This window comes from Leptosomus discolor, chromosome 11 (assembly GCF_034619465.1).
Source record: "Leptosomus discolor isolate bLepDis1 chromosome 11, bLepDis1.hap2, whole genome shotgun sequence".
NCBI lineage: Eukaryota > Metazoa > Chordata > Aves > Leptosomiformes > Leptosomidae > Leptosomus > Leptosomus discolor.
In genome coordinates, this window is record NC_141401.1 from 12,248,881 (window position 1) to 12,276,137 (window position 27,257).

A 27,257-nucleotide genomic window follows, 5' to 3' on the forward strand; every position below is an offset into this window, starting at 1 on the left:
TTTTTTCATTAAATTATTATTAAATCACATTTCAAGTATTTTTCCTTTTGGTACAGTAAAAACCAGCATGTACTGGGCAGAAGGAAGGTATAAATTAGAATAACCATGTTTTGCAGGTGTTCCTTACATAGGATAGGTTATCAAAGTAAACTGTAGATGAAGTAATGTTCCTCCTGAGGCTTAGAAAGTTTCTGTTTTAAAGACCTGCTCACATTTTGAAGAGAATTATGAAATGTATCTTTCATTTTTTCTAGACTTTTTGCTTTCCTTGGAATGGCATTTCATTTCTAGTGATCCTGTGAGGAGATGAGGTGTTTTGCTGCTTGCTTACACACAGGGTGTTGCAATTAATAGTGTGGTTGTGGTTATGGACCAGCAATTCACATCAACAGTAATACAGAAGTTGTAAACAAAAAAGGTTTTGCTTGCTATTATTCTGTGGTATTAGAATAGAAAAAAAGACTGAATATTCTCCCAAAGATTATGTATATGCCTTTCATATGTAACAACCTTTAACTGCTGTAAGGATGCTCAAACAGCGCAGTCTAGTCTGAGAATCTTTTCAGTTTTAAGAGGAAAATAGTACAAGATTCAACAGAAATCTTCTGAAGAAAAATGTGTTTAACTTCCTTTACAAAAACATCCTGCCTGTTTATATTTCAGGCCAACTGGCACGGCAGAATGCATCACAGCTCTTGGTGCACAGGACTGGTTTTTGACTTGGGCCTCTCCCGGGCAATCTAATGAGAGACTTCTGAATTTCTTGGTGGCCTTTAATGTTGCCCATAAATCCAACCTCATTTCCTCTTTAGTGAAGGTAGGGTATGTCCTCATCAGTGGGAGCGAACTGAGGCTATGAGACTGCTGGTGCCTAAACAAACATGGGCAGTGGTTAAGTTCAAGGGCCAAATTCCGAGCTCTTAGTTGAGGAAATAGCTGTGGCCTTGTCTGCAGGAGAAAGTTTTTACCACTTGTCCTCTAAGCCCCATGTGGAGGCTTTTTTTTTTCCTTTCCCAAGGGTGAGTGGCTTTTTTTCGTTATAGCTTAAACATGTTCCCAAATTGCAGCAGGTAAAAAAGCACAGTTATTCCTATGCGAGAGGTACAACTTGTACAAGTGTTAAAACCAATACATCAGGTTAGTTAATGCCTTGGGCTAGTCCAGAAACCTTCCCCAGATAAAGAAAGCCTGCATCTGTAAAAGTAAATATGCAGCATCTCTGACCATCGGACAGAACAGCCAACATCTCATTGCTTTGGACCAAACCTACTTTTCCAAGTAATCCTTTATCTGAGGTGGGTTCAAGAGCTTCTCTGTAGTTGCTCCCCAAACTGTCACACGCAATACCAATGTGCAAACTGCTTTTAAAATTCTCCTAAAATGTAACTTTTTACAGTATGATTTATTTCTGTTTTGTTCAATGCTGTTTGTGTGCATAACTTACTGTCACTTCTTCTAGCTTTTAAAAAAATCTTCTGTGTTTAGAAGCTCAGTGGTTTTAGTGCAGAACAAAATACTTGATGATCTTAGTCCTGCTAAACCTTTGACCAGCTAATGATTTTTATATATTTAATTTGGAAGCTGGGGCCCTACACTGATGAGAAGGGATCTTCTGCATTACTGACTGCTCTGGAGAAAGCCAAGGGTGCAACAGATCCCAGCTACAGCAAGGAAGCAACAGGAGTTTTCTGGGGCAGGCTCCATAGACTGGTGTGAGAAAAGGTTCCCTTGGGGGTGTCCTTCCTCTCCTATGGAGCAAGAAGATGTTATGCGGAGGGGGAAAAAGTTTTTTCCAATCCCAGCTAGTAAAAAGGAGAATATTTAAATGTGGGCATTAGGTGCTGAACTAGATCTGGCTGCCGTTTCAGTCATATGGTATCACACTGCAGCACTGGGTGACTTCGGCGACCAAAATTGCAATGCATGTAAGAATGGGGATGTAGGTAGAGATCCAGTTAAATCCTTGCTCACCTAATGTTTGTTGTGTGTCTTGTTGCACTGATGACTCCAGAGAGCTCCAGAGCTGCCAAGGGGATTTTAAGTTTTCCTTAATGAGAATCAACTGCAGAGGCCTGGAGGGAAGACCCATAGTTAAAACAGCAGCAACCAGACCCTGGTGAGTGAAGTCTGAGGAACAAGGAGATATTTAGCCCAAGAATCAACAACTCCCAGTCAGAAGCATTCCTGAGCCCTACTTCTAATGTTAGTAGGAAGGAATGAAGCCATAACAGGCTAGCATAGGGGGTGGCGAATCCTGAAACTGGACAGCTGATACCAGTCGGAAAAGGGGATGTCGCAATACGTGTGGTTGGACTTGTATAGTTGAGCCAAGATTGTAACAGAGCCACTAAATGAGTCTCTTAAAATAAGCTTGCCATGTGTTTCCACTCACTAGGTTATACTGCCGAAAGAACTTACCTGTTTTATTCAAGAATTTGTTACCTGCTGTTACGTCTTTGATTCAGGTGGTTCCTTGTTTTAATATTGCATTTATGCTATAGGAGCTACATCTAATTTTATTGTAGTGATGCTACAATTCGGCAGTATTTAGCTTAAACTTTGTTTAACCCCACCCCACCACAAAGTAGCGGAATGCAGTGGTACTCTTTTCCTTGCTGTATTTTTGTTCTTTGTATTTTCTTTAGCTGATGTATCTTGCAGGTATAGCACGCCTCTACATTCCTGCTTAGAACAACCTCTTTGTAAAAATGCATCACTCTGTTTCATGCTAAAATAGATAGAAGAGATTTCTAAGATGACCTTTTTTATACTATGTTTAAGTGGTAATTAAATTAAAATTTACATTTTATGTACATATTAAACCTCTTTTATATAGTTAATTGTGCATAAGATACTCATGTGTGATGTACAGAATGGGAATGTACAGGATTTGTCAAACTCATGCATGTTTTGAATAATTAATATTTTGAGTAATGAATACATTAATTATTGGTTTCAGATTCTAGTTTAACTTGTGTCTTCAGTGGCCTCGTTCAGCTGGAATGAGCAACAACTGTAGCTATTAATAAAAAAAAAAATTAAGAATAGGTTTTGTATAAGCTAGATTTAAATTCCCATGTTCTTTATTTTTGATAGACACATGTGCACCCAAAACCTTGTGGAAGGAACTGAGGCCATGAGAGGTGAGGTAGTTTGTTCAGAAAGTTAGGAAGCCTGAATAGGGAATTAAAATCAGGTCTTTTAAATCCTAGGCTGGTACTTTAACCACTAAATTACCTTTTCTTTCTACTTGATGGCTTTACTGTGCTTTTATGCTTCTTTGCTTTGTCTTCTCTTCTAGTCTGGTTTATCCCCTTGTACTTTTTCTTGAATTCCTTTTGTCTTTATATTGGTCAGTTTTCTTTTCTCTGGCTTAGCACTTCTTTTTTTTCTCGATTTTGCTCTCGGACTCTCCCTTTGGCTTTGCACGGACTCTTTTTTATAATTTCTTTGTTGAAGTTTAATGCGGTTTTAAGAGGTTTGTGTGGCTCCCCCCATCCTCTTGTTCAGCCTTTGCTAGTGGGAAAACAATTAATCTTTATGTATTTCTTCTCCAGAGTGACAGAGACCATTGCATCACATTATGTGATATTAATGGTTACAATTTACATAATATCACAGGTCTTCTCCACCTTCAACTTTCTAAAAAGGTCATGTAGTCCATTTTCCTGCTGCAAGGCAGAATTACCTGTGCTGATGTTGGTCCTAATGGATGTTTGTCCTGTGTGTTCTGAAAGACTTCCAACAACAGGGACTCTACAACTGCCCAGAAAAATCCTTTCCAGTATTATTCTTACTGCTGGAAGGCTGCCTCCCCATTCCCTTTGTTTCTTACCTGAACCTTCTTGCTGCAGTTTAAGCTCATTACTGCTTCTCTAATGTACCAAGGACATGGAATAGGTATTTTATTCATGTCATGCTTAAAAACTACTCTTTTTCCTCCTCTGTTTTCTTTCAGGTAAGTAACACCATTTCTTTTAATCTTTTTGCATAAGTCAGCTTTTAAGATGCTTGTGTCTGTTGTTGTGTGCAGATGTGGAAATAGTCCAAAGGACAGCAAATGGTAAATGGAAAAAAATTAGATTCAACAGTCTTGGTCCTACCATGCTTGATAGTTTTCAGACTGGTTCAACTGGTTGTCCATTATTCTGCAGAATTACTGCAATCTTTGCAAAACACCCTGTTTTTGTGAAAGCCTTCAAGACTGCTATGATTAAATGTAACCTCTGTAAGTGTAACCTGTGGATATGCAACTAAGGAGAGCTCTGGCGAACTTTCATTACCAGGTTTTCCTTAACACCTTTGGAATTCCGTGTCTCACTGCCCCCCTAGCTCTTATTTTACTTTGTAGTTGGTACTTTCCACTGAAGTTTGGAGATCTACTTACTACTGTGTAGTGTCCCTTTTCCCATAAAATCTCAAGCTGGGTATACTTTCCAGAAGTATTGAGATACACAGTCACATATATATATTTCAGTTATTCATCCTTAAAATCTGCTGTCAAAGCTATTCTTCTGCTGTTGGAACTCGGTTCTCATGTTTCCCTTTGTTCTGTGGGAGTTGCTAAGATTTCCCATTGAAATTTATTTTAAACGTTTGCTCTTTTGTGCTGATTCACTGCACAGTCTTGTCTCCCACAGTGCCAATGGGTTACAATGGAGATGATGGTAACCTGGCAGTCATACAGGAGCACATTACTTGCAGCTGTAGTGAGATTTCACCCAGCATTCTGATGCAGAGTACTTTACACTTCCAAATTAATCATGCTTTCTCTCTGTTCTTGTTGCTTGGGTAAATATTTTGCTGTTGTGTAGACTTGGGCAGTGAGAACTAAGGTTGTTGTTTTCCTGCCTCTTGTACGTGCTTACCTACCAAGCAAGCTTTCAAGCCCGGTGCCTTTTTCACGCTTGATAAAATGAGTCTGTTTCTGTCATGTAGCGTTGCTTTTTTATAAATCTGAATACAAGTAAAGAAATTCATGTCCATTGCCAAATGTTCTGGCTGAATGCCATCCCTGGTGTTCTGGCTTCAACCAGATGACGAATGTTCCCTGTCAGCCTGCAGCCTAGTGAGAGGGGACAATGGTACAGAAATACTGTAATTATCTAATCAACTTTGCTTAGAATGTTAAGCGAATGCAATTCTTTAATACTCTGGTTTTACTGTAGCTGTTAATTAACATGTGCAAATGCAATTTGTACAGCAAAACCAAGTAGAGGAAACATTCACTTTCAAGTTACTTTACTCCCCTCTAGTGGTCCTATACCATACATACTTTTACATAACACTTCATCACAATAGAGTTGATGGTGTCAATATTCTGTAAAAACCAAAAGTCTACTGGTAACTTCTCCTTCCTTCTGCTCATCTTCTCTTTCTATAGAGAAACCAGCTCAGTGACTGGGGTTCTTGCCAACGTAACTCTTTAAACGAAACTGTTCTTTATATGTTGACTTTAAAGACCAAACTGCACCCAGAGCTTTAAAATTGCGTACATACAGAAAAATCTTAAAGCTGTGTACTAAACATTCATTTTGTGTGCCCTCACACCTGTTGACAGAAGGGGTGTTAGTGTCAGTGTCATGGTGACTCGGCCTGCAGCCAAGCCTGTAGAAACATCAGCAGAACCAAGTCACGTCTGTAGTGGTGCTATATGTTTGTTCTGTGGGACATGCCAGTTTTGGTGAGTGTGTAACGCTGTTTGGGCCTGTGCAAGTTGTGAAGTTGTGGGATGTATGGAGACTGTCCAACGACTGGGTTCCCCCTTTAAGCTTGCCAGTTGGCCATTTTGTGTAGGATGTGGCTTTCACTAGCTGGAAAACAGGTGAGAACCTACAGGATCAGAATGGAAACTTCTACTTTCCCAGCAATTCTGTGGTTCTTTGCTCAAGTTACTGATGTTGTAATCAACACTATACAGTGCGCAGCACAGGCTTAATTTAGCAATAGTTAATGGGTAAGTTCTTGGCTAAGTTTTTCTTTGCTTCTCGGCGTCTGTATTTTAAAGGTTTTGAAATTACTTGCTGATACAGTGTCCTTGCAGAAAATAGGGTACCTCCTAAGATGCTTGTCTCTTTTCTTCTTTTTCTGCTCAGTGAGAGTATATTAAGGAAAATGTAGGTAGAGGATTCACTTTTCAGAAAGTAGCTGCTCTATTCAAACTACCGACTTGTAACTTTTCCGTTTTCTTCTAGAATCCCTTGGACTAATATTTAGAAGAAAAGAAATGGGAGGGGGGGGGTATAGAGTCAATAAAGAAAACATTGACAATTTTCTGTGTGAAAATACAGTTCTCTTAAAATACTTTACAAAATTGTGTTTGTTTTCATATTTAATTATGGAAGAAAAATGGAAACATTCCAAGAATCAAAACATTTTAACACTATTTGAGTGGAACCTTTTTTTTTTTAACATGAGTCTATGTTTGTAAACTTCTGCAACTCTAAAAAGTAAAAATTGGAACGAAACGCTTTAGGAGATCCAAACCCAGCCTTTTTTCCGCATGATTTTTCTTTTGTGGAAAACTTAAGTCTCAGTTTCCTTCCAAGCTGGAAGGAAACCAAAAGTGAAAAGTAAAATCCTTCATGAAACGTAACTCTTGTCTTCCTGCAGTACTCTTACAAGACATTATTTGCCTGTATCAGTGATGCATGTTATAATAACCAATAGCTGGGGAAAGTATTTCCTACGTTTCTCAAGATTGTTCCCTTTAGGTCATTAGCAGATAGTTCTAATAAACATGAGCTGAGCCAGTAGAGGCTTTGACTCTATTTATCACTGCAGATGTCCAAGCAGTCCCTGTGGGAAGTTGTGACCAATTCATCAGCCAGGGAGTTTAACTTGTTCTTAACTCTTCTCTTGAACAGCAGTGTCAACACTCAAACTAAATCAAAATCATTCACATGTACACATGTAGGAAGCAGGTAAGATATGTAACGTTGCAATAAAATTACCTCTCCAGGTGTAAAAAGCACACAAGCAGGCAGCTGGTGCAGAAGTTTCTTTACTCAAACGAGCTGGCAGGCCCTGCCTTTGGGAGTGCATGGGCCTGGGTAGGGAAGGATCCACTCACTCCTGCTTGGGGCGTCCTGCCTGACACCTGGCAATTCTGCAGGTGGGTTTGTCGCAGCTCTGCCACTCCAGCACTGCAATGCAGGCACTGTGGCTTGATAGTTGAAAGAAGTTTCCCTGCCTCCTTCAGTGGTGTTGCTGTTACTCTTCTCTGCGGGTCCAGTTTGCTAGCTCTCTGCATCAAATCTGTGTAGTAGTCCCATAACCTTGCCATTTCAGGCATGCATGTGCTCCAGTAGCTTCCTTAAGAAGCAGATGTGGTTGTTTAAGAGCTCTGCAGCTTAACGTGCAAGTCAAAGTAGGACTTCTGGGTTCTTGTGCCTAGGAGAACAGGGGTCTTGGCCAGTATGGATTCAGACTCACGGATTCTAGGTCTCCAGAACAGAGCTCTATTGAAGCACTGTGCCCCAGTAGAAGTGTAAGACAGGAAGTGATTGAATAGATCCCAATATGAAACTCATGAAATGACTATGCAAGTGCTCATATCCAAAAGCTGTAAGATCTAGTTATAGTGAATTAAGTTCTGGAGTCATCCTAGAGATGGCCTACTTATAGGGTATGTTTCTGCCTTTCTTCAGAGTGTCTTTCCACCACTGCTACAGTTTGCCTAGAAACTGGTGTCAAATGGTAATGGCTAATTGTCTGGAGCTTGCTTTCTTTCTGTGCTGTTAGTATAGTGCAATAGGGCCACAGTCTCACTTGAGGTTTCTGAGAGCTTCTGGAATATGAACAACCTTATAAATTAAATCACCACATTGCCTGTTGAATGCTTTCTTGTAGGAGTGCTGTCAACTGTGGAATGGTATTTTGCTGATAATCTGAAGAACAGCAACTTCTACACCTGGCAGCTGTCAGGCAGTGCTTTCTTGAAACAAGGCTGTCCGCTGATAGCTCAGGAGTGGGGCTGAACCGTGCAGACTCAGATAGGTTTATAGCCGGGATTTGCAGATTATCACACTGTTGTATTTCCCAGTGTCTTCCTGGGCTAAATCCCACCTGCGTTCTGCATGAATGAAAGAAGTTCCTCAGATTTTCTTTCTACTCTGATCCTTCAATCACAGTTAGCAGAACACAAAATTTAGTTCCAAATGTGTTAGAAGAGCTCTTTTCTCCAGGATGGGATTTGATGAAGCATGGGGCTAACCTTTCCCATATTATGGGGTTTAGCCTGTGGCATAAATGATAATGTTTTCTTAAAAATATTAATTTTTTTTTGGTGCATATTTTGTTTCTTGAAAACTGTATTATACAGTTTTTGACCATGGGAAGAGGAAGGACAGCTTGTGAAACAAACCTGTCAAAGCAGGTTAAGTAGCTACCAGGGTTGCTTAAGTCAACATACCTTTAAAATGCAGTTTATGATACCGCTGGAGGGGAGGGGGGAGAGGTGGAAAACAAACCAAAAGAAAAAAAAACCAACCCAAAACCCTACAGAAAAGGCTAAGAAGACTTCAAATGCTGAGATGCCCTAGAAAAAGGAACTTTTTTCCAGGATTCCATGGCTAATGACCATTGTCAGCACATGCATATCAGTGAGCCACTGAACTGATGTACTAGCACAGTTGTTTCTATAATGCTTTTAACTCTGAATTTGTTACTTTCGAACACGTGTATTAGAGTATGATACATATGTGAATTCTACAGACTTATTTTTTACAAGTTGATGTAAGTAGAAAAAGCATTAATTTCTTGGTTTAGGCAACGCTGCCAAGATTTCTCTTTGTATCTTCACCATGCAGGACTCTGAACATTTAGTCAGCAAGACTGCACAGACTTGCTGTTTTAGTGTGTGCATCAAAAGCTCAGACAGGTGGGTAAAAAGCCTTATGTATGGACCAACGAATCCAGAGGATTGCACATTTTGAAAAAGAGGAAAGACTTTGTAGCCAGTTGTATGGAAGGAATTGTTTCCAGTTCTCCATAATGCGTTAGAATCCACATAATATGCTGTTTTTAGAAACTTCACTGCTCTAGCCTAGCTTAACTGATGGAATAGCGTTCACCACACTGAAGTCGGGGCATGCTCTGAAGTCCACTGAAATAAGTGGAGGGGAAGAAAATTATCTCAGGCTTTTGACTAGGCTTGTGGTGCCAAAGGAAGTTTCTCCAGATCATTGCAGTGCAGAGAAACTCTGTTTTCCCAATAGTTTATCATAAAATGCGCCCAGACTGGAGCCTCTGAAAGATTTCCTTATCTTGAAAAGGCAGCATGAATGTCCTTATTTACACCACCCACTGTTTCAACCATAAAATTAGACTTCCTTCCTTTTACTGATGAACAGGAGTGGGAAAAGTCGGCCTTACTATATATCCATATATCTATAGATAGATAGATAGAGATGTGCTTTTTCCCAAGCATCTCCTGCCCATGAGTGTTTTTCCTTGGCTCTCCCTTACGGGTGTCAGATGACATTTCCTCTGCTGACTGTGTGCCTGTTTGACCTCTGTTCTTATTCGTCTGAAGTGATGTGGTATTTTTTTTGGTTTTGAAAGGAGTTCACAAAGCTAAGAACAGTTTTCAACGTTTTTATATAAAATTTGTAAAGTGTCAAAACCTGTCCCTTTAAAAAAGAAGTGTAGCAGACCAATCTCTTCTGAACTCCATCCCATTTATCACAGTAATAGCAATTTTGTGTGGATGTGGTGTTGATAATTTGCAAACAATCAGGGATGTTTTAGGGCAGTATTTTTTTTTTTTTTCAAAAAAAAAAAAGCTTTATAGATTTTTTTTTTTAATGTTAGAATTGTTTCCCCCGTATAAATTGTCATCTGAATAATTTGTACTAGAAACATTGGCAAAAATTACTCATGTTTCAAGTGTTCTAAATAATAAACTTTGAATTATCCTTATATCTTAATTCTCCTTGTAGGGAAGAAGAAAAAAGTTTAAAAAACCCACAAAAAACGTACGGAGCTTTCTTCCTGTCCCTTCTTATTCCCTCTTTGAGCCACAATATTTGGAATCTATTGCAACTTCCTACTCAAATAGCTTCCTTAACTTGATTTGGTTACTTATAAAATGAATATATTTTTGAATTAACTGCTATTATTATTTCCTGTTTCCTTATAAAGAAAGGCAACCTGATTATTTGAATTATTTATATGCTGTATAGCTATTCGGTTTAGGACATTCATCTTGTTGTGAGTTGAGCCAATACATAAATGAGAAGGGGCTAATAATGAAAGAAAATAATCCTAAAATTAATAGGAAGGTTCCTATTGACTTCTGTGGGCTGAATATACCCAAGTAACAATACTGGAAGTGCAAGATGCAGTATGTTAAAGATGTATGCCTTATTAAACGGGTCATGTTCTGTCCAGTGCGGTGTGTAAAAGACCTTGCATTGATGGACATTTTGAGGCAATGAAGACTGGCTGCTGAAACTTAGGAACCTGATAAAACAAATCCCCAGTGAGTCTCAGCAAGTATATTTTAATACTTTCACAGATGGGCAGGTAGGGAGGTGGAATAAAAATTCCCAAATTACTTTATACCCAGTAAGAAATCATAGACTCTAGATGAGACTGTCTCACTTAATTTACTGGTATCTAGAAAACCTGAGGAAATGAAGTCAGCCTTTGGAAAGTTTCAGAATAAAGGAAAGTGCAGGTCAGAGCTGTACTGAACTGTTCACTGGCTGGAGACTCATCACCATCTATGTGAGTCAACAGCGCGCCCTTGCAGTGAAGACGGCCAGCTGCATATGGGGCTGTATTGGTGGAAGTGTAACCAGGCAGTGGAGGGAAGTGATTCTTCTGCTTCTTTGGTACTTGAGAAAGTGCATCTGCAGTACTGTACCCAGCTCTGGGCACCCTGGTACTAAACCAAACCCAACCCAAACCAAAAAATCCCAAGCTGACTCCTAAACCCAAAAAACATTGACGCTTGGAGTGAGCCTGGCAGAGAGCCATGAGGATGGTTGGGGGCTAAAGCAATGTTCTCTGAAGAGAAGGTTCATTCAAACTTAAGAAGCAAAGGTTGAGGAGAATGTTACTGCCGTCTTCAGGGTATAGAGGAGATAGAGCCTGACTCTTCTGGGTGGTGGGCAGTGGTAGGATGAGAGGCACAAGCACAAATTCTAACAAGGGAAATTCCTACTAAGTATTAAGAAAAATTAATCGCAATGAGGGTTGTAAAACAGCGGAGTAGGTTACTCCAGAAAAGTGGAGTGTTCAGCCTTGGAGATATGCAGAACTCAGCTGGATAGGGCCTGAGCAGCCTACTCTTAAGTTGTTCCTGCTCTGAGCAGGGGACTGGACTTAATGACCTCCACAAGGCCCTTCCAACCGAAATTCATCATTGATCCTATGAAAGCCGTATGCAATGCTCTCATAGTGTTATTTCTCAAAGGAAGGGCCTTGCAAATGGAATGTGGTGGGTTCAGCATCTAATTCCTGGTCTTTTATTACCTATTTTATTATTTCAACTGCATCATGGGGCAACTCCCTATCAACCGAGACATCTCCTAGCTAGAGGAACACTGGGATGGAAAACAGAGGCAGAGACACCCAATCCCTCGCTGACACAATGTTTGAAGGAATGTAGGACCTGATTCAGCTGTCTTTGTTCGAGTCAGTAGGGAGTTCTGCATAAATGAGAGCTACAAGAAGAGGCTCCTAGTTACTGATTTCCACCCACTTGGAATGTATTAATTCTAACAAAAAGCTATACCCGTTTTGCTCAATGTCTTAGCCTGAAAATCACCCAGCAGTTGGCATTTCATGCTAATCCATGAAATTTGTTTCACTTTGCTTCTGGGTTTACAGGTGGGTTTTAAGAGGTCATCTGGGACAAATGTAAGATTTAGGAAACTCAGCTTGCAACTGTTACTTTGGCAAAGTTCCCATTAAATTTGACAGGGTTATAGCCGACAGAAAGTAGTACATATATTTCTTTTTCTTGCACCAAAGCCGGGTTAAAAGATTTCTTTTTAAATCAAAGAAACAATTGCTATTGTTAAACTTTAGGTTTTATAGCTGTACACATGGAATTAAATATGTCAATATATGTACTGTATTAGAGTGGGATTTAAAAAAAAAAATCCATTCTGCTGTATTTTAGTTGTATTTACAAAAATAGGTTGTGCTTCCCCTTCCTGGAGGACAGAATAGAAGTCATAGCACTTCTTCTGGTTTAGTTACCTTTTCTTTAGGACCCACATGAATAAATCTGTTTACGTAATCTCATATTTCTTTAGTAAATGGAGACGTAGGATAACAGTTTTGCTCTTACTAGGTAAGGATTGATTTTTAAATGAAACTTAGTTTTAGAAAAGAAAACAGCTATGAATGTGGTACAGAACTTTCCTAAAATAGTACTGAGAAGGGAGTGTCTGAATTACAGCATCTCTTGAGTTTCCTTGTGCTTTCTTTGTCACTGACACTGAAGAATCCAGGTGTTTTAGAGGAATAAGAACATGTTACATTCAGATCTTAGTAAGGACTAATCCAATTACTGTTTGACTTACACAGCTTTTGGTTGGGTGATATCAAAGTTCACCTTGTTCTTGAAAATGAAAGGAATTGTTTTGTTTAAAACAACATAAATTCTGTGCTAAAACTGTTCCATACAGGCATAAACAGGAGAGACATGTTCTGGATCTGTGTAAAATGCAATAGCTTTATGGTCATCGAGGATACAACTGAGAGAAAATACTGGAACTTCCCCAGAAGCACATGGGCCCCTAATGTCTGAGCCAGGAGAGACCTTCTTTTAATTCTTATAATATTGCGGAAATATTATCCCAATGCTTTGCACAGTATCATGAATTATGGAATTATATGCTAATGTAGGTTGGATTTCCTCCTCCATCATTATAATTACAGACAAAAACTTTGAATAAAACCATTTGTAAAAATGAAGTAAAAGTCTTAAGTGAAACTTGTCCCCCAAAAGCTATTGTTAATGGATTTCATAAGTAGTGATCACAGCTTGTCTGACCAAACGGCGTTAAGAAAAATGGGTGATGGTTTGTTTTGAGTGATCTAATATTTTTTTAGAATTAAACCTGTTATTTGGTTGTCTGAATGCAATTACTGTTTGTGCTTGTAATGTACTCAAAAAATACACACATCAAAACTTTCCCACACTATTTGTTTTCCTTGGCATAGTCAAGACTTTCTTTATTAAGAAATATGTAAGAAGGACATACTTATTTTTGCTCACTTGGGTTGGAGTAAATTTGCAGATCAAAAAATACGATTATTGCAAAAGTTCATATAAATTGAAATAAAAAACCTAAATGAAATGAACTCCCAATTCTGTTACAGTACTTCCAGTGATAACACTTTTTTTTTTTTTTGTTTGCAACTCTTCAAAACAGTTTGTCTAAAATACGAAAATTCTGATAAGCATCCTATAGGAGAAGAGGAAGGAATGTTTGTGTAAGATGAAGAGGACCAGCTTGGTAAAGGCCAGGAAGGAGGTAGACCAGTACTTCACATCACTGCTGCTGAACACGAAGATCATCAGCACTGAAAACTTCAGTTCAATGTTTTTGTGAAAATCGAATAGCAGGACAAACAGGTATTTCTCTGACAATCAGTTAAATTTTAACAATTCAGTCACAGTATGATGTGATTTACATACACGATGCTGACGTGTGCAGGGAGGTGAACTAAGGCATGGCTAGCTTGGAGCCTGTCTTTTACTAGAGGAATATGCTGGGCTTGATTTAAAGTGTGTGTGTGTATTTATGTGAATACTTAGGATCATTGCTTCCAAGCTGATCCCTAACTGCAAAAGGCAGCTTGTGTTGTCTTTGTCATTCCCCAGTATAATCAATCTACCTAATCTACCTACCGCTGATTTTTGGGCCCTCCCACCACAATCCATGCTATCTACAGCCTCCAAGAGAAGGCTATAAGATCTTCAAAATCATCTGGAAGAATCAGCATTGTGGGAAAATAGTTGCTTAAGTTTTACAGCAAATTCTGCTGTGCATGTAGCAATGATGTTATATCCTTGTTCCTGGCGTCTTTTATTTCTAGGTTTGACTCCAGGGTTTGAACAAGGAGCTAAAATATCACTGAATTTCTGGATCTCTGTTAATCTGAATTAATCTTTTTGTTTGTCATGGAAGACGGTGATCAACTGATTAAACAGAATTGCTTCTTTGGTGTTTTTTTTTTTTTTTTTTTTTTTCTTGAGTGAAACTTCTGAGTGGATGACAAGTGTTTTGGAGGCCATGTGGGAATCTGTTTGTCTAGATGTTCTTCAGAGCCCAAATGTTTGCAAAGGCTCAAGTGGCTGTGGGAAAGTGTGTGGATGACCCTTACTAGCAGCTCTGTTCAGGGGCAGAGAGCAGAAGTTGTTTTAAGTCTTTTGCTTGTGACCGTGTGTTCTTCTAGCGGTTTAAGAACCCAGGTGGGCACTATTTTGAAGTTGTCAACAATTTAAGTACTTCTAATATATAAGCATGTCCTTTAAAATGACACATCAGAAGTTGATGATGTGCTAAATATTTCACTAGATTAAATAACAGACAGCCCACATATCATGTAACATTACTTCATATAGTGTAATCCACATTTCTGTAACCCTGTAAGATACATCACAGAATGTCCTAGAAGATATGAGAAAACCCATTAACCTGTGACACAGACTAGATATTTTTCTGGTAGCTCATCCAGAAAATTAAAGTAGTTGAAACAGAAAATGTTGAAACTGAAAGAATGTTTGAGTAAATAGTAACCCAGAATTCCTTTCATAACTCACTTTCATTTACTGGTAAATTCTGCCTTCACATTATAAACATAATTAGTAAATATCTGACAACATTTTTTGCAGTGGTTTGGTTTAAACATATTTACCCTCTATATTCACTAAATAAATGTTTAGATTTTGCTGTACACATAGATGAGAGTGAAGGAGCAGAATTGTGTATCAATGTACTGTATGTCCTGGATTTCTTAATAGCAGGAACAGTTACTATCACCTTTATCCTGGTCTCTTTTCTTTTTTGAGCCAATTTTAATTTGCCACTGCAAAAGAAATACAAAATCCTTTGCACAATGCTATATTGTCTCTTCAACAAGAATAGGCATAAAAAAAAAATCTTATCTGTCTGCTTATGTGGCAGACAAACAAGAACAGCTTTGAAAAATGGAAGTCGTATTTATCCATCTGGATTATAGCAGGAAAATGAACATTTTGTGTTTATGGCAACCCCTAATTTCTACTTCTATGGTGCAAACTGCAAATCAGTACTACTCTGCACGCAGAAATAAAGTTAATTCCCTTTATTCATTTTGTACACGTTACAAAATATTAGTATAAGGTTTGTGTTGCTACTGTCTTGGGCCTTGTTTAGACACACTGAAGAGCCCTAACCTGAATCCCATTACTTCTTTGTTGTGCCAGTGTCTCGTAGTATTTCACTGAACAGCTACATTTTACCTGTATAGTAAGAGTCCATCTGAAAGTTTTCATGTTAAACTGTTAATCAGTGACATTGGAATGGTCAAAATCAAATGACTGTTTTGGAATTTGCAGGATCCACCACTTTTCTCGATGATAACACTCAGCCAAAATGATTAGAATGCTGTTATTGTGGTGAGCACACACAAATGCAGCATTTCCTGTCCTCGTTTCAATACCTCTATGTACATTTAGAAGGATAATGCACATTTATACACATACTATAAACCCATTCAAACTACATATTTCAAATAGCATCTGCCGTATTTTCTATCATCATTACATTTCAGCTGTAAACAGAGGTTGGTACTAGGAAATCTTACATGGTACTTCCTTTTTTCCTGATACTCCCATTAGTGGTACACTGTACACCAAGCATTTATCTTTGGGCTGGCTGGTTTGGCAGCTGCTGTGGGTGGGTGGTCGGTCAGCTGCTTGCTTATAAAGCGGTGCAGCTGAGCTTTTGCAACATCAGTTCAATCATGCAGAACCATTCGCCAACAGTACCTGCCTGAAACTAACAAAGAATGATTTTGAAATGGTCAAAAACTATTTCCTGCAAATCAGGAAACCCACCCTTTCTGCCAAAATATTTGTAAGTGAGGAATAGCAGAATGCATAAATATAATTTACTTTCAGTCTAGTAGGTTTGCTTTTTTGGTTTAGTGTTTTCTGTGTATGTTGAAATGGGATAATCCCGATACAGAGCCGCTTGACTGGAGTATATAATCTGGGTTTGAACTCTGACTATTAACTGTCATCCCCCACCCGGAGTCATTTCCGTATTAAAACTTTCTGCCTTTCAAGGGGTGGTAGTGGTTTGCTCTTCTTCAGGATTTCTACATCAACCCAAAACCATGAGTGAAAACTGCAGCGTTTTTTTCCTTTCCTTGATAAGGGTGAGGCATGCATTTGTTCTGGAGCTGGCTGTAGAGATGTAGGAGTGCGTACAGCAGAGCTTGGTGTGCCGGTGCCTGTGCCATGCTAGTTGCTAGAAAGTGCGTTATTCATTCTGCGGCAGCCTCCAAGGTAAAGCCAACATCGTTGCTGGTTTTCCTTATAAGGAAAACAGATACTGTTATGTTCTTTTTCTTGAGACACTCCATCGATGCAAGATGCTGCACCTCTAGGACATATCTATTTTTTTTAGAGCGCGGCGCAGGCGCCCGCTCCCTTCAGCCCCCCGCCCCCAGTCCTGCCTCACACGCTTACCCCGCCGCTGAGCAGCGGGGCCAGCCCGGACGCTAACGCTCCTGCTCCGCGTGCGCGGGGACCCGCGGGGGAACCTGCGCAGGCAGCGCTGCCTGCCCGCGGCTTCCCCCGCAGCCGAGGGAGGCGGCAGAGCCCCGTCCTCCCGGGCAGGACCGCACGCTCCCTCCCCGCGGCTCCCGCGGCGCCTCTCGGGGCAGAGCATCCTTCCAGCCCCGGCCCGCCGCCTTGCCGCAGGTGACCCGCCGCGGGGCTCGCCAGGGGCCTCCCGCCGCGGCAGCCGCTCAGGCATCGCGCAGCGCCCCGGAGCCCCCGGGGTGGCGGTTCGGGGGTGGGGGGGACATTTTTAATTCGCCTCTCTCTCGCGAGAAAGTGTTGCGCGGGCGATACTTGAAGAGGAGGGGGGGGGGGGGAGAGAGAGGAGGGGAAAAAGGAGGAGGAGGGAGGGAGGGAGGGGGCAGCTGGAGCCGCAGCTGGAGCAGCGGTGGGTGCAGCGGCCGCAGCTGGAACAGCATCGGGAACGGCAGCCGGCGGCGGCGGCTCCAGCGGGTGCGCGCCCCTCGCAGCGGGCTTCTCCCGGGGCGGGCTGGGCGCGGGGTCCCTGCCCGCGGCGCGTCCCGGCCGGGCACGGCGCTCCAGCCGCCGCGCTGCCCGCCGCGGGGAGCCGGGGCGGGTTCGTGCCCGGGAGCCGCTTCCAGCCCCGGAGCGGCTCCGGGAGCGGTGGTGGCGGCGGCGGCGGCGGCCGCGGGCTTTCCGCGGCGGGTGCGGGAGCAGGAGCCCCCGCGGATGCTGTTGGAGGGAAGGTAGAGTCCGCGCCGCTCCGCGCAGCCCCTCGCCATCCCCCGCGGCCGCCGCCTCCCGCGGGCGGGCTAGCGCCGGGCTGGCCGGGGGCCGACGGCGGCGGGGGGCGCGGGGCGGCCGCGCCCGCTTTTCCCTCGGTCCCTAACCCCCCTTCCTTCCTCCCCTCTTCTCCCCTCGCAGCTCGACGTGGAGAGTCTGGTCGGAGACAGGGCGGCGGGGACCGGCGGACTTCGGCGGCGGAGAGGAGGCGGCGGCCGCTCGCAGCCCGGGGGCTCGGGGGACGCGATGTGGCGGGGGCGGCTGCTGGGGATCGCCCTGGGAGTTGCCGTGCTGTGGGCGTCCCAGGCGGGCGCCGCCGCCGCCGGGCACGCCGAGGGGGCGAGCGCCAAGGAGAGCCGGGCCAGCCGGGCCAAGAGGCGAGGGCAGGGCGGCAGCGGGCACGACGCGCTCAAGGGGTAGGTGCGCGCCGGCCCCTCCCGGGTGCGCGGTGCGGGGAGCGGGCACGGGTCTGCCGGTACGCGTGTGCGTGCATCCCCATCCCTGCGGTGGGAGCTGGCGGGGGTGCGAGGGCTCCCCGACCCCCCCGCCCGCAACCTTGGGGCTGCCCCTGCCGAGGGGCAGGTTGGGCTGGGGGGCGCCGGGCACCGCCCGCAGCATCCCAGGGTAGCGCCGGGGCACGGGGCGCGGAGCCCTGCCGGCCCCCCCCCCCCCCCCCCCCCCCCCCGGCTGCCTGCGGGGTAGGGTGCTGGGTCCCTTGCGTGCTGTAGCCTCCGCCTTTGGGTGGGGGGTTGATGCTTCGTGAGGACGAGCCGCTCCAGCTCGGAGGTTGGTCATGGAGCTTCTAGGAAAGGCACAGAGCAAGGCGCTCCGCGGGCTTGTGCATTCCTCCCGCGTCCCCTGCTTCTGCTTTGCATAAAGCAGAATAGCGATGAGGCCCGGAGACCACAGCATGCCCTTCCCATTAGCTGTCCCGTTTCATCTCCACCTTAAACCTTTTGCGATGTGCCCCTTCAAGGGGACTGTCTTTGCTTATCTGGTGTTCCTTATGACCTGGGGACGGCAGGGGGGAAGAATGGGGACCATTTTTTGGTATCGGAGCTATCTAGTACTAGGATGAGTGAGCCCAAGCATACAAGAGTTTAAAATCATTTTGAAACATTGTGGTATGTGCTTAGCAGAATGAGTTTTTTAAAGGGTAAATCTGTGTCAGGCACACTGTTTTCCCAGCTCTAATGGAACACCTTTCCGATGCAAAAATAGTTGTCAAGTCAGCTGAAAGGCGTTGTGCCTGAGTGCAGTTGAAAATTTAGTTCCCTGTGAAGGTTGAAAAGCTTGTGATATTGGAAGAAAAAAGAGGTTTCTTTTTTTCAGGTGGTCCAATGCACCTTTTCATCCCATAGCCAGATTTATCACTCATCAGGCAGAGAGCAAATGCAGCAAAAGTTATAGGGAGATAGTTATGCTTCAGTAAGGGATGCAAGCTATTTTCTTTCTTTTCCTGGTTTCCTCAGAAAAGGAGCTATTACAACTTTATTTCTAGAGGCCTTGATGAATATGTTTTAATTTCTTATTAATTTCTTTATGCTTGTGTAGTACTTTTTATTTATAGTCAGATTTGCAATCTTGGCTTTTTGTTGTGCTTGTCTGATTGGAAAAGGTTTATGTTTCTAGATCCCCATGCTGGAAAAATGGATGTAAGCTATTGGTATTGTTTTTCAGGGATCTGATTTTGTGGGGTCAGACTCTTAATTCATTTCCTTATACCTTGTCATAAGAGAAATAGGTGGACAAAGTAGATCCTTCCTGTGACAAAAACTAGGAGCTGAGGGCATATAGTAAAGTTTGTAGGACTAATTGCAAGCAATAAAAGATGATAAGGAAAAAAAATTATCAGAAAGTACCTTTACTCTTCAGGATGTTTTCATAAACTTTCTTATTATAGAACTCTGAGTTAGTATCAAACGGACAAATACCATTTTCAGATCAGTGCAACAGAGTATGCCATCTAGCACACATGTGCTGACATCCCACATTGATGGTGGGAATTAGAGGCACATTAGCTGAGGATAAAATTTCTTTGGTGAATGTAGCTGTTGCTCTAAAGCTGCACTGTTTAGACTGTGATAATAGTGCATCAGGAGAAGACATTCCAAGTGTTAAATTCCAAGTGTTAACTTTTTGGAACCTAAACTGGGTTAGGGGAAGTACTTTGTCTTATGAGTTGATTCTTATGCTTAACTGAAGCCTTCCATTTTTTATGTACTTTGCAATGATTCTCCCTTTTATCTTGTGTTATACACTCAGTAATCTGCAAATCGAGAGATAATAGCAGTATCAAATTTATGTATTTTATGTCTCGGTCAGTTATTGGGAATATTACAAATCCGAATGAGTGCCCTTGGGAAGAAGGTTCTTAACAAGGATATAATAATTTGCCAGATGATCTGAGATACAGTAAAGACAGAATGAATTATTAGTTTGGTTGCTTGTTAGACCTTTTTCTGAAACTCTCATTTGAGGCTGAGTGTAGAGTTCCCAAATTGCTTGGAGGAGATTGTTAAGACACAGTCGTCATCATCATCATTGGGTGAATTCTGCTGGATATTTCCAGTTTAGAAATCATGAGCACTTCCTTAGGTGTGGTACTGTACTGTACAATATGAATAAAAAGAATTGTCATTTTAACAGACAAGGTTGGAACTAATTCTTTGGAAAGACAGATGGAAAACATATTTTGAATCTACAGGAACTGTATATACATTAGACAAGCAGAATTCACTGTTATTGAAGGACTAAAACACTCAAAATATGATTTTACAAGAAGACATACTATTTTTTTAACTTGTTCATCGGTACAAATATATTTGGGAATCTGAGACTTGTAACACAAGTCGTAACAGATGCCGGGAAACTTTATTTTTGTGTTACTGCAGTTGAGACCTTTTTTTTTTCTTTCTGCAATGGTCTCTTGCTCTAATTGTAGCAGCTTGGGGATACATTTTTAGAGAAAAGCTTTTACTTTCAGACCTTTAATGTGTTTGATTTTAATGACCATTGAAAGTCTTCTAGTATTTAAAACTATTGAAGTTAGTCTCTGTGTGAATACTGGTCGTGTATGTTAAAATGAAGAAGCCTAAGATCCATTTCAATTCTTGTGATTTTTTCCCACTTAACATTTTTTACTGCAAGCTGTTGAGAGCAGGAGATGTTTGCTTTTGTCCTTGTGACCTTTGCGTCGTTGTTTATGCCACTGAGCTGTCCGAATATATAACATGATTCTAGAAGTATATTTTAACTTTAATAATTATAAATTATTTGGAAATGCCTCTTATGTACTCATTTTAAGACTTTAAGCTTGCTGTTTATGTAGTTTAAATTGGTCCAGCTACGAAGGCATTAGCAATGAAGTCCTTTAATGCTATCTGTGTTTGGTCTAAGGCAACGTGTATTTATGTGCTGGTACCTCAAAGTGACCAGAAAGCAATCAGAATAAAGGCAGTAATTATTTCAAAATATAACTAGAGTGTCCATTCATGGAAATATTGCTGGAATCCATTGTGATTCAGCACGTTGAAATAGTAAGCTGTTACTGAGACACTTACATTCTCTGAATCCCCAAAACTTTAACACAAATGTTAATGTATTGAATTCTAAGGCGTCAAACCATTATCCTACTACCTCTTAAACACCTAAGAATGTGGCATCAACTTCGGAAGAAACAAGACCAGTGGAACTGCCATGAATGGAAAGTTCTTTCTAAACAATATATGCTTGAAGTCAACCATTTATGTGTGTTTCAATCATTTGAATATAAAGTAAAAAGGAATTTACTGGTGATTTGATTGGTGCTTGACTGAACACAAGAAGTAGTGTGCTTAAAGGTCTTAGAATTAATTAGGATCTCCCATTTTCTGATGATGCTAGACAAAGACCTCAAACTCTAATGAGCATCAGTCAGTTATTAATATTTTAAGCAATGTTTATCATATTTATTAGTCTCTTCTTAGTATAATGGCCAAAGAAAGCAATTATTTGCCTAACAAATAGCTCAGCAGAAATTTTAAAAGAGCTAAAATTTCTTCAAGACAGCTGAATTGTGACATGACTCTAATTAAGACACTAATTAAATGCATTTGTGCAAGAATGATTTAATTTCTTTGTTTTTGTTAAGTTGAAATGATAGTGAATATTACAGAACAGAGTAGTTGGCTCCAAAATGATTCATAAAACTCTTGGATTAAAGCTATTCAACCGGGGATTGATTTTTTTTTTGGACCAATTTCTTTTGGTCATCCCAAATGAAGTCCACAGGTTTACCAATACGCCTACTTGAGTAAACTTGGTGGCATGTGACCCTTTTTAGGCATCACTGCTCCCTGAAATAAAATAGATCTTATAAATCTATAACATAATTCCAGTATTCAACTATATAATTAAGGCTTCTGGTTTTTGTTTTAAACCAATATTTACCACTAAAAGCCTGCTGAAGAAAAGCAGACTTTCCATATCGGTAAATATTGGTTTATACTTGAAAACCTCAAACATTTTTCTTACCACTTTTGGCCTGCACACCTCTGGCCAGCTGCTGGTGCCACACCTTGTCAGTATCACTCTGTGGGCAGGAGGCAGCCTGAATAGTTGGGAAATAAAATCTTAATTAAAAATACATGCTAGTTGCTGGAGCACTCACCTGGTGTCCAGGCGGCACGGCTGACCTCCTTCCAGTCCGCTGCGCCCTAGAGGGAAAAGCCTATATGGAGGATGAAGAACTTTTATGCCAGTGCATCCTAATTTAAAACCTGAAGTCCTTGGCAGCTATACGTAGTGTTAAATTCTGCACACCTCTGAATTTATTTGCCAATGGCTGTGATACTATTTTTTTGTTATCGCATTATCCTTGGAAATCTAGTTCTTGAGTGAAATGAGTTCATAGCACTTGGCACTGTGTCTCATGTCCATGTTTCCTTTCTTTCGGTAGGACTGTATGATGCGATTTGATGTCGGTGTGACTTTCTCTGGGGAGCAGGATATATGGATGAGGGCTAGGGAAAGCAGACAGAACCAAGCAAGAAGCCAGCACAGAATCTCTTCTGTGGCTGGCAATAGCTGTTATTAACATGTGCTGAAGGGCTAATGTTTAAAGAGGGAATAACATATGAGCAACCTGATCCAGCTAAAGGTGTCCCTGCTCACTGCAGGGGATTGGACTAGATGGCCTTTAAAGGTCCTTTCCAGCCCAAACTATTCTGTGATTCTGTTTTCAGTTCTGATCATATAGACGTCTTCCTCTGGCTGCCACAGTAGGTTTTAATTACCTTTTAGAATATACTAGTTTAAATACTATATGGAAATTTAAAAATGCATTTAATGAAAGCTGTTTGACAATAGCTTGCACTGGATTGCTTTATCCAGAGGCAGTGGCAATGCAAAGCTCCGATGCTAGCATTCTTATTATAGTCCTATGTTATTCTTCAGCCTGAAGAAAACCAGTAAAAAGTAAATAATTTTGAGGCCTATGTAGTCATTGTACTCTCCACCTAGATTTCCAAATCCTGTCGTTTGGACACCATCTCTTTAAAAAAAGGCATGGTCTTAATCCCAATTCTGGTTTATGACTTATGGGATAGACTTCTGGGCCTGCCATAGTTCATAGTGCAGAATCAGGATTAAGTGGGCATGTCAGTGACAAACCGTCCCGTGGTTAAAACTTTTGGTGGGTCTCCCTTTCACTGGTGAGTGTCTTAGGCACATGCGATTCTGTTACCAACCGCTTAGCCAATCTTCCCCACTGCTTCTTTTCTCATATTGTATTGCAGCTGGACACAAATGGTTTTCAAATTTGCATCAGACCACCCACCGCCCCAAAAAAAGTACATTAGAGAAATACTTTTTTCCCATTTGATGATAGTAAGTCACAAATAGAGCAAGCAGAGGAAAAAGGCTATAATTAATAGTATAGCAGCATTCTTGATGCACTGTGTGAAACATGTTTTTTTTGGAAATACTGTAAGATTGGCTTGGGGGACTCGGATGAAGCAGGTTTCCTGTCACCAAGCACCACTTTGCCAAGGTGACACATTGAAGATCAGGAGGGCAGAATTGGATGTAATTATTTTCCTTTCTTCTCCTCATTTATTTATTTATTTATTTAATTTATTTTTTTATTTTGGCCTGCATAGCTCTTAGCTGTCTCAGACTGGCCTGATATGCTGACCCAGATGCTGCAGGACAGGTCACAGCTGGCCTGTGATGGGTTTGTGCTTTGTGTACAGTGCGAGTGGAGAATTTCACATTGGGTTTGCCACTTTATGTTCCATCACAGGAAGGGAGCTTGCTGTCCTCCATCCTGAGGGGTCCTGTATAAGGGACTCTGGCTATGACTTAATTGCTTGGCAGGTCAGAAACAGATTTATGCTGCAACTCTTACTCGGGAAACAAGAGCTGTCATGGATTGAGCTTTGTTTCTTTCCTCATGTTCCAGGTAATCATTTTCCTCTGTGGTTTTGTGATGGAATTGTCTAATCTTTTGTGTGGTGTTGCCTTTCTGGAGACTTTCTGATCTCAGTTTGTTGGTGTTTAGTTCCAGCTTTTATCGAGGGAGGCCAAGTGGTGTTCCGTCTTTAGAAACTGGAGGCATAAAGGGTTGGGAGGAAGAACAGCACCTGTAGGGAGTGCGTCTGGTTGCAGCAGGGTACAGTAATTTGCATGTTGCAGTGCAGGTTTCCTGAGAGAATTGTTTGAAGGAGGCAGAAGAAGCTTCCAGCACGTGGCTGGGATGCTAACTGCAGCTGCACTTTCTTCAATCAAGGGCCCACTCAAGGTTTATCAAAGTAGACTTCTCCCCTGTTGTTAGCCAGCACGGGATACGTTTTGTGTTCAGTGGTGGTTCTACAAGTTGTTGACCAGATTCAGTCTGATATGGCTATATTTGCCTTGTTAACCCGATAAGCTGCTACTCTGTGTGCAACTTCAACTGCTGTGCCAGAACCTTTGGGGCTGTACTGGGCTTGAAGATGCAGACCTGAAGTAAGCATAGGGCTGCTCTCAGTTTATTTGGGAGCAGTGAGAGGATTGCTGGATTAGGGTTTGGCAGGGACAGTCCATCTGTCAGCTTTATTAACAGTGATCCTTATTGAATAAAATTGCAGCTTCTGTTTTCCTGTATGCTTGTTTTCCTTTCCTGCAGTGTGTTCAGCAGTGCTGCTCACTTAGGACAGTCTTATTCATTGTCATTCGTCTTCCATCCTGTGAACTTGAATGTTTTATATATGAGCTTCCATACAAGTTTTGACAAGGGTCACTTTAAATATGTTCATGGACTCAGCAGCCTGTGATTATTAGAATAGTACTACCCAAAGTGCAAGACTCAATTTAGCCACATGGATCACTAGGAAAACTTCCTCTTGGTAGAAGCATAGTGGACATTGGCTAATAGGAGGCCATTTCTACTAAGACAAGGCTTTAGGAGCTAGGCATCTTTGAATGTGTATGTATGGAAATAACAAGAAATTAGTCGCTAGCTTTTTCACTTTGCAATAAGGTCACCTTCTGTCTCATTCCTGTTCTTCATCTCCCTGCTGAAACCAAAAGATGAAGAGGATATAGATGCATGTGTCACTTTGGTCTTACTCCCCAGACCCGGTAAATATTTTCGTAGAATGGAACGGTTGTAGCCTGGAGTGTTTCTGATTAACCATCACACTGTGCTGGAAAATGTGTTTGTAGCTATTTGGTCTTGTATTGTGGATGTCTCCTTTGTTTTTTTTCTCATCCATTCTGACTTTCCCACTTCAGGTTTATTAATTTATTTTTTTTTAAGGATTTGAGACCTACTGAATAACCTCATTCATGCTAAGGTTGGTGTGCACATAGAGACATGAGAAGAATCTTTTGCTTTTTTTTGTGACAGTTCGGTGAAGCTGGGCTCTTCTTTGGAAGATACATTGGGAGGTAAAATGTAGCCTGTTAAATTAAAACCTGTGGCTTCTGGTTTTGCTTATAGATCTTCCCTGAAGTATGAAGGAGTTCTAGCTTTTATCTGGAAGATTATTTTGAATGTTGACTTGCTGGAGAATCTGTTTTCCTTTCTACTTCTCATTTTGTGAAATGATTCATGACCATTAAAGCCTCAGAAATACCAAGTGAAAGCCGCAGTTCTTTTGTCTACAGACTTAATCATTTTCATCCTCTTTTTCAAGCTTTCCTCTCTCTCATGTTTTGCTGCAGGACATAAGAATATCCAGTGATGTTCAGCTGAGGTTTCAAACTAAAATTTGCTTCCTTTCAGGAACATTTTTTTTCCTGTCTCTTTTCTCCTTCCTTCTTTTTTTTCCTCTGATATTTCATTTTTTTCTCTTCATTGTATACAGAGTAAATTACAAGTGGCTGCTAGGGACAAGGTGAACTAAAACAGTGGGATCTATATCAACAGCGTTTTCCTGTTGCCTTGTGGCAGACCTGCAGGTAACTGGCCTTTTGGAAGGTATCACTATCCCAGCAAGGAGGGAAGCAGAGGGTCGGATACAGTGTGTTATGAAGGAAGGAGGAGAAACACTGCTATCTTACCTAAAGTAAATCTTCCAGTACCCTAAGGGAGCGCACTTTAAAACACGAGTTAACGGCATTGCTTAACTGCTTAGCCCAGTGCACGATGTGGGCTGGCGGAGCTCCTGAGATTGCCTGCGTGCGCTCTCTTGGGAGATCGTGAGAGGTCTGCCACCATCGATAGCTGTTAGCAGGCACACGGCGAGTGCAGAAGTGGTGCAGGAGGTGTAAACTGGTCTCTCCCTGTTCTCCAGGTGGAACTGACATCTGGAGAGCTAAGCGTTGCCCTTGCCCACTGTTTTATCTGTTTCCCATGGCATGCTATTCAGTGCTACCAGGGTAGAAAGGCTATGATTTCTTGTCCTCTGAATGCACCTTTATGTATTTATTTATTTATTTTTAAGAAAGTACCTGCTGGATCTCTCCTGCTTACCAGATGTGCTTGTCTCGCCCAGCAGATATATTTTTTTGTGGTGGTATACTTGTGCTTCACATGTCTTACGCAGCCGTGTAGACTGGGTGTCAAACTGGACCCACTGACATTCTCAAGTGGAACAATGAGGGAATATGTGCCAGAAACGCGTCTGTCCCTGGCTATGAATGAGAACAATGCCTGGCTGTCAGGTTGGATGAGCCTGTCCTGCAAAAGACACGATCAGATTTTCAGAGCAAGTGTGGAGGAATTAACTTAATGTCAAATGCTGTTGTTGAATTGCTGTATTTAGCTGTCACAGTGTGGTGGAAGTTAGGGTTAGAGAAGTGTTCAGTGTTGCTGCAGGAAACTTGCATGTCATTTTGAACTCTTGACTTGCACATAGGCCGGAGCCAGAGATACCCATAGAGCTGCTCAGCATGTTATTTTTTTTAGTTGAACTGAGCCAGGATTCTGGGACAGCGGTATCCTTACTGTCAGAGTGAGAAATAGTTATCATATTAGGCTCTCTGCATGGCACAAACATCAAGGCTTACTTATTGCATGGTAAAAATGAGTACATCAGATGCAGTCCTTTGCATGTAAAAAATATATTTTGCTTAAAAATGCATGCTTATCCCTTATGGGATAATAGAAGCTAAATTTTGTGTTTGCTTTCAGAGTGTATAGTTTCCTAGATTTTCCTTTTGTACAATTGAAATAAATAGCTTCAAGAGTCCTCTTAATAATCTTCACTGAGTGATGAAACAGGGTACAGTGACTAAAAATACCCTGTTTTCT

At 41.6% G+C, this 27,257-nt stretch overlaps 1 protein-coding gene across 2 annotated transcripts in view; it reads left to right on the plus strand.

Moving 5' to 3' along the window:
• Window positions 1-17,785: 17,785 nt before the first annotated feature.
• Window positions 17,786-27,257, plus strand: part of FBN1 (fibrillin 1) — a 155,206-nt gene continuing 145,734 nt past the window's right edge. For both annotated transcript variants that reach the window (XM_086471589.1, XM_086471590.1), the window contains exon 1: window positions 17,786-17,955. In XM_086471589.1, the coding sequence (XP_086327715.1) occupies window positions 17,786-17,955 (170 nt within the window). The remainder of the gene's footprint in view (window positions 17,956-27,257) is intronic.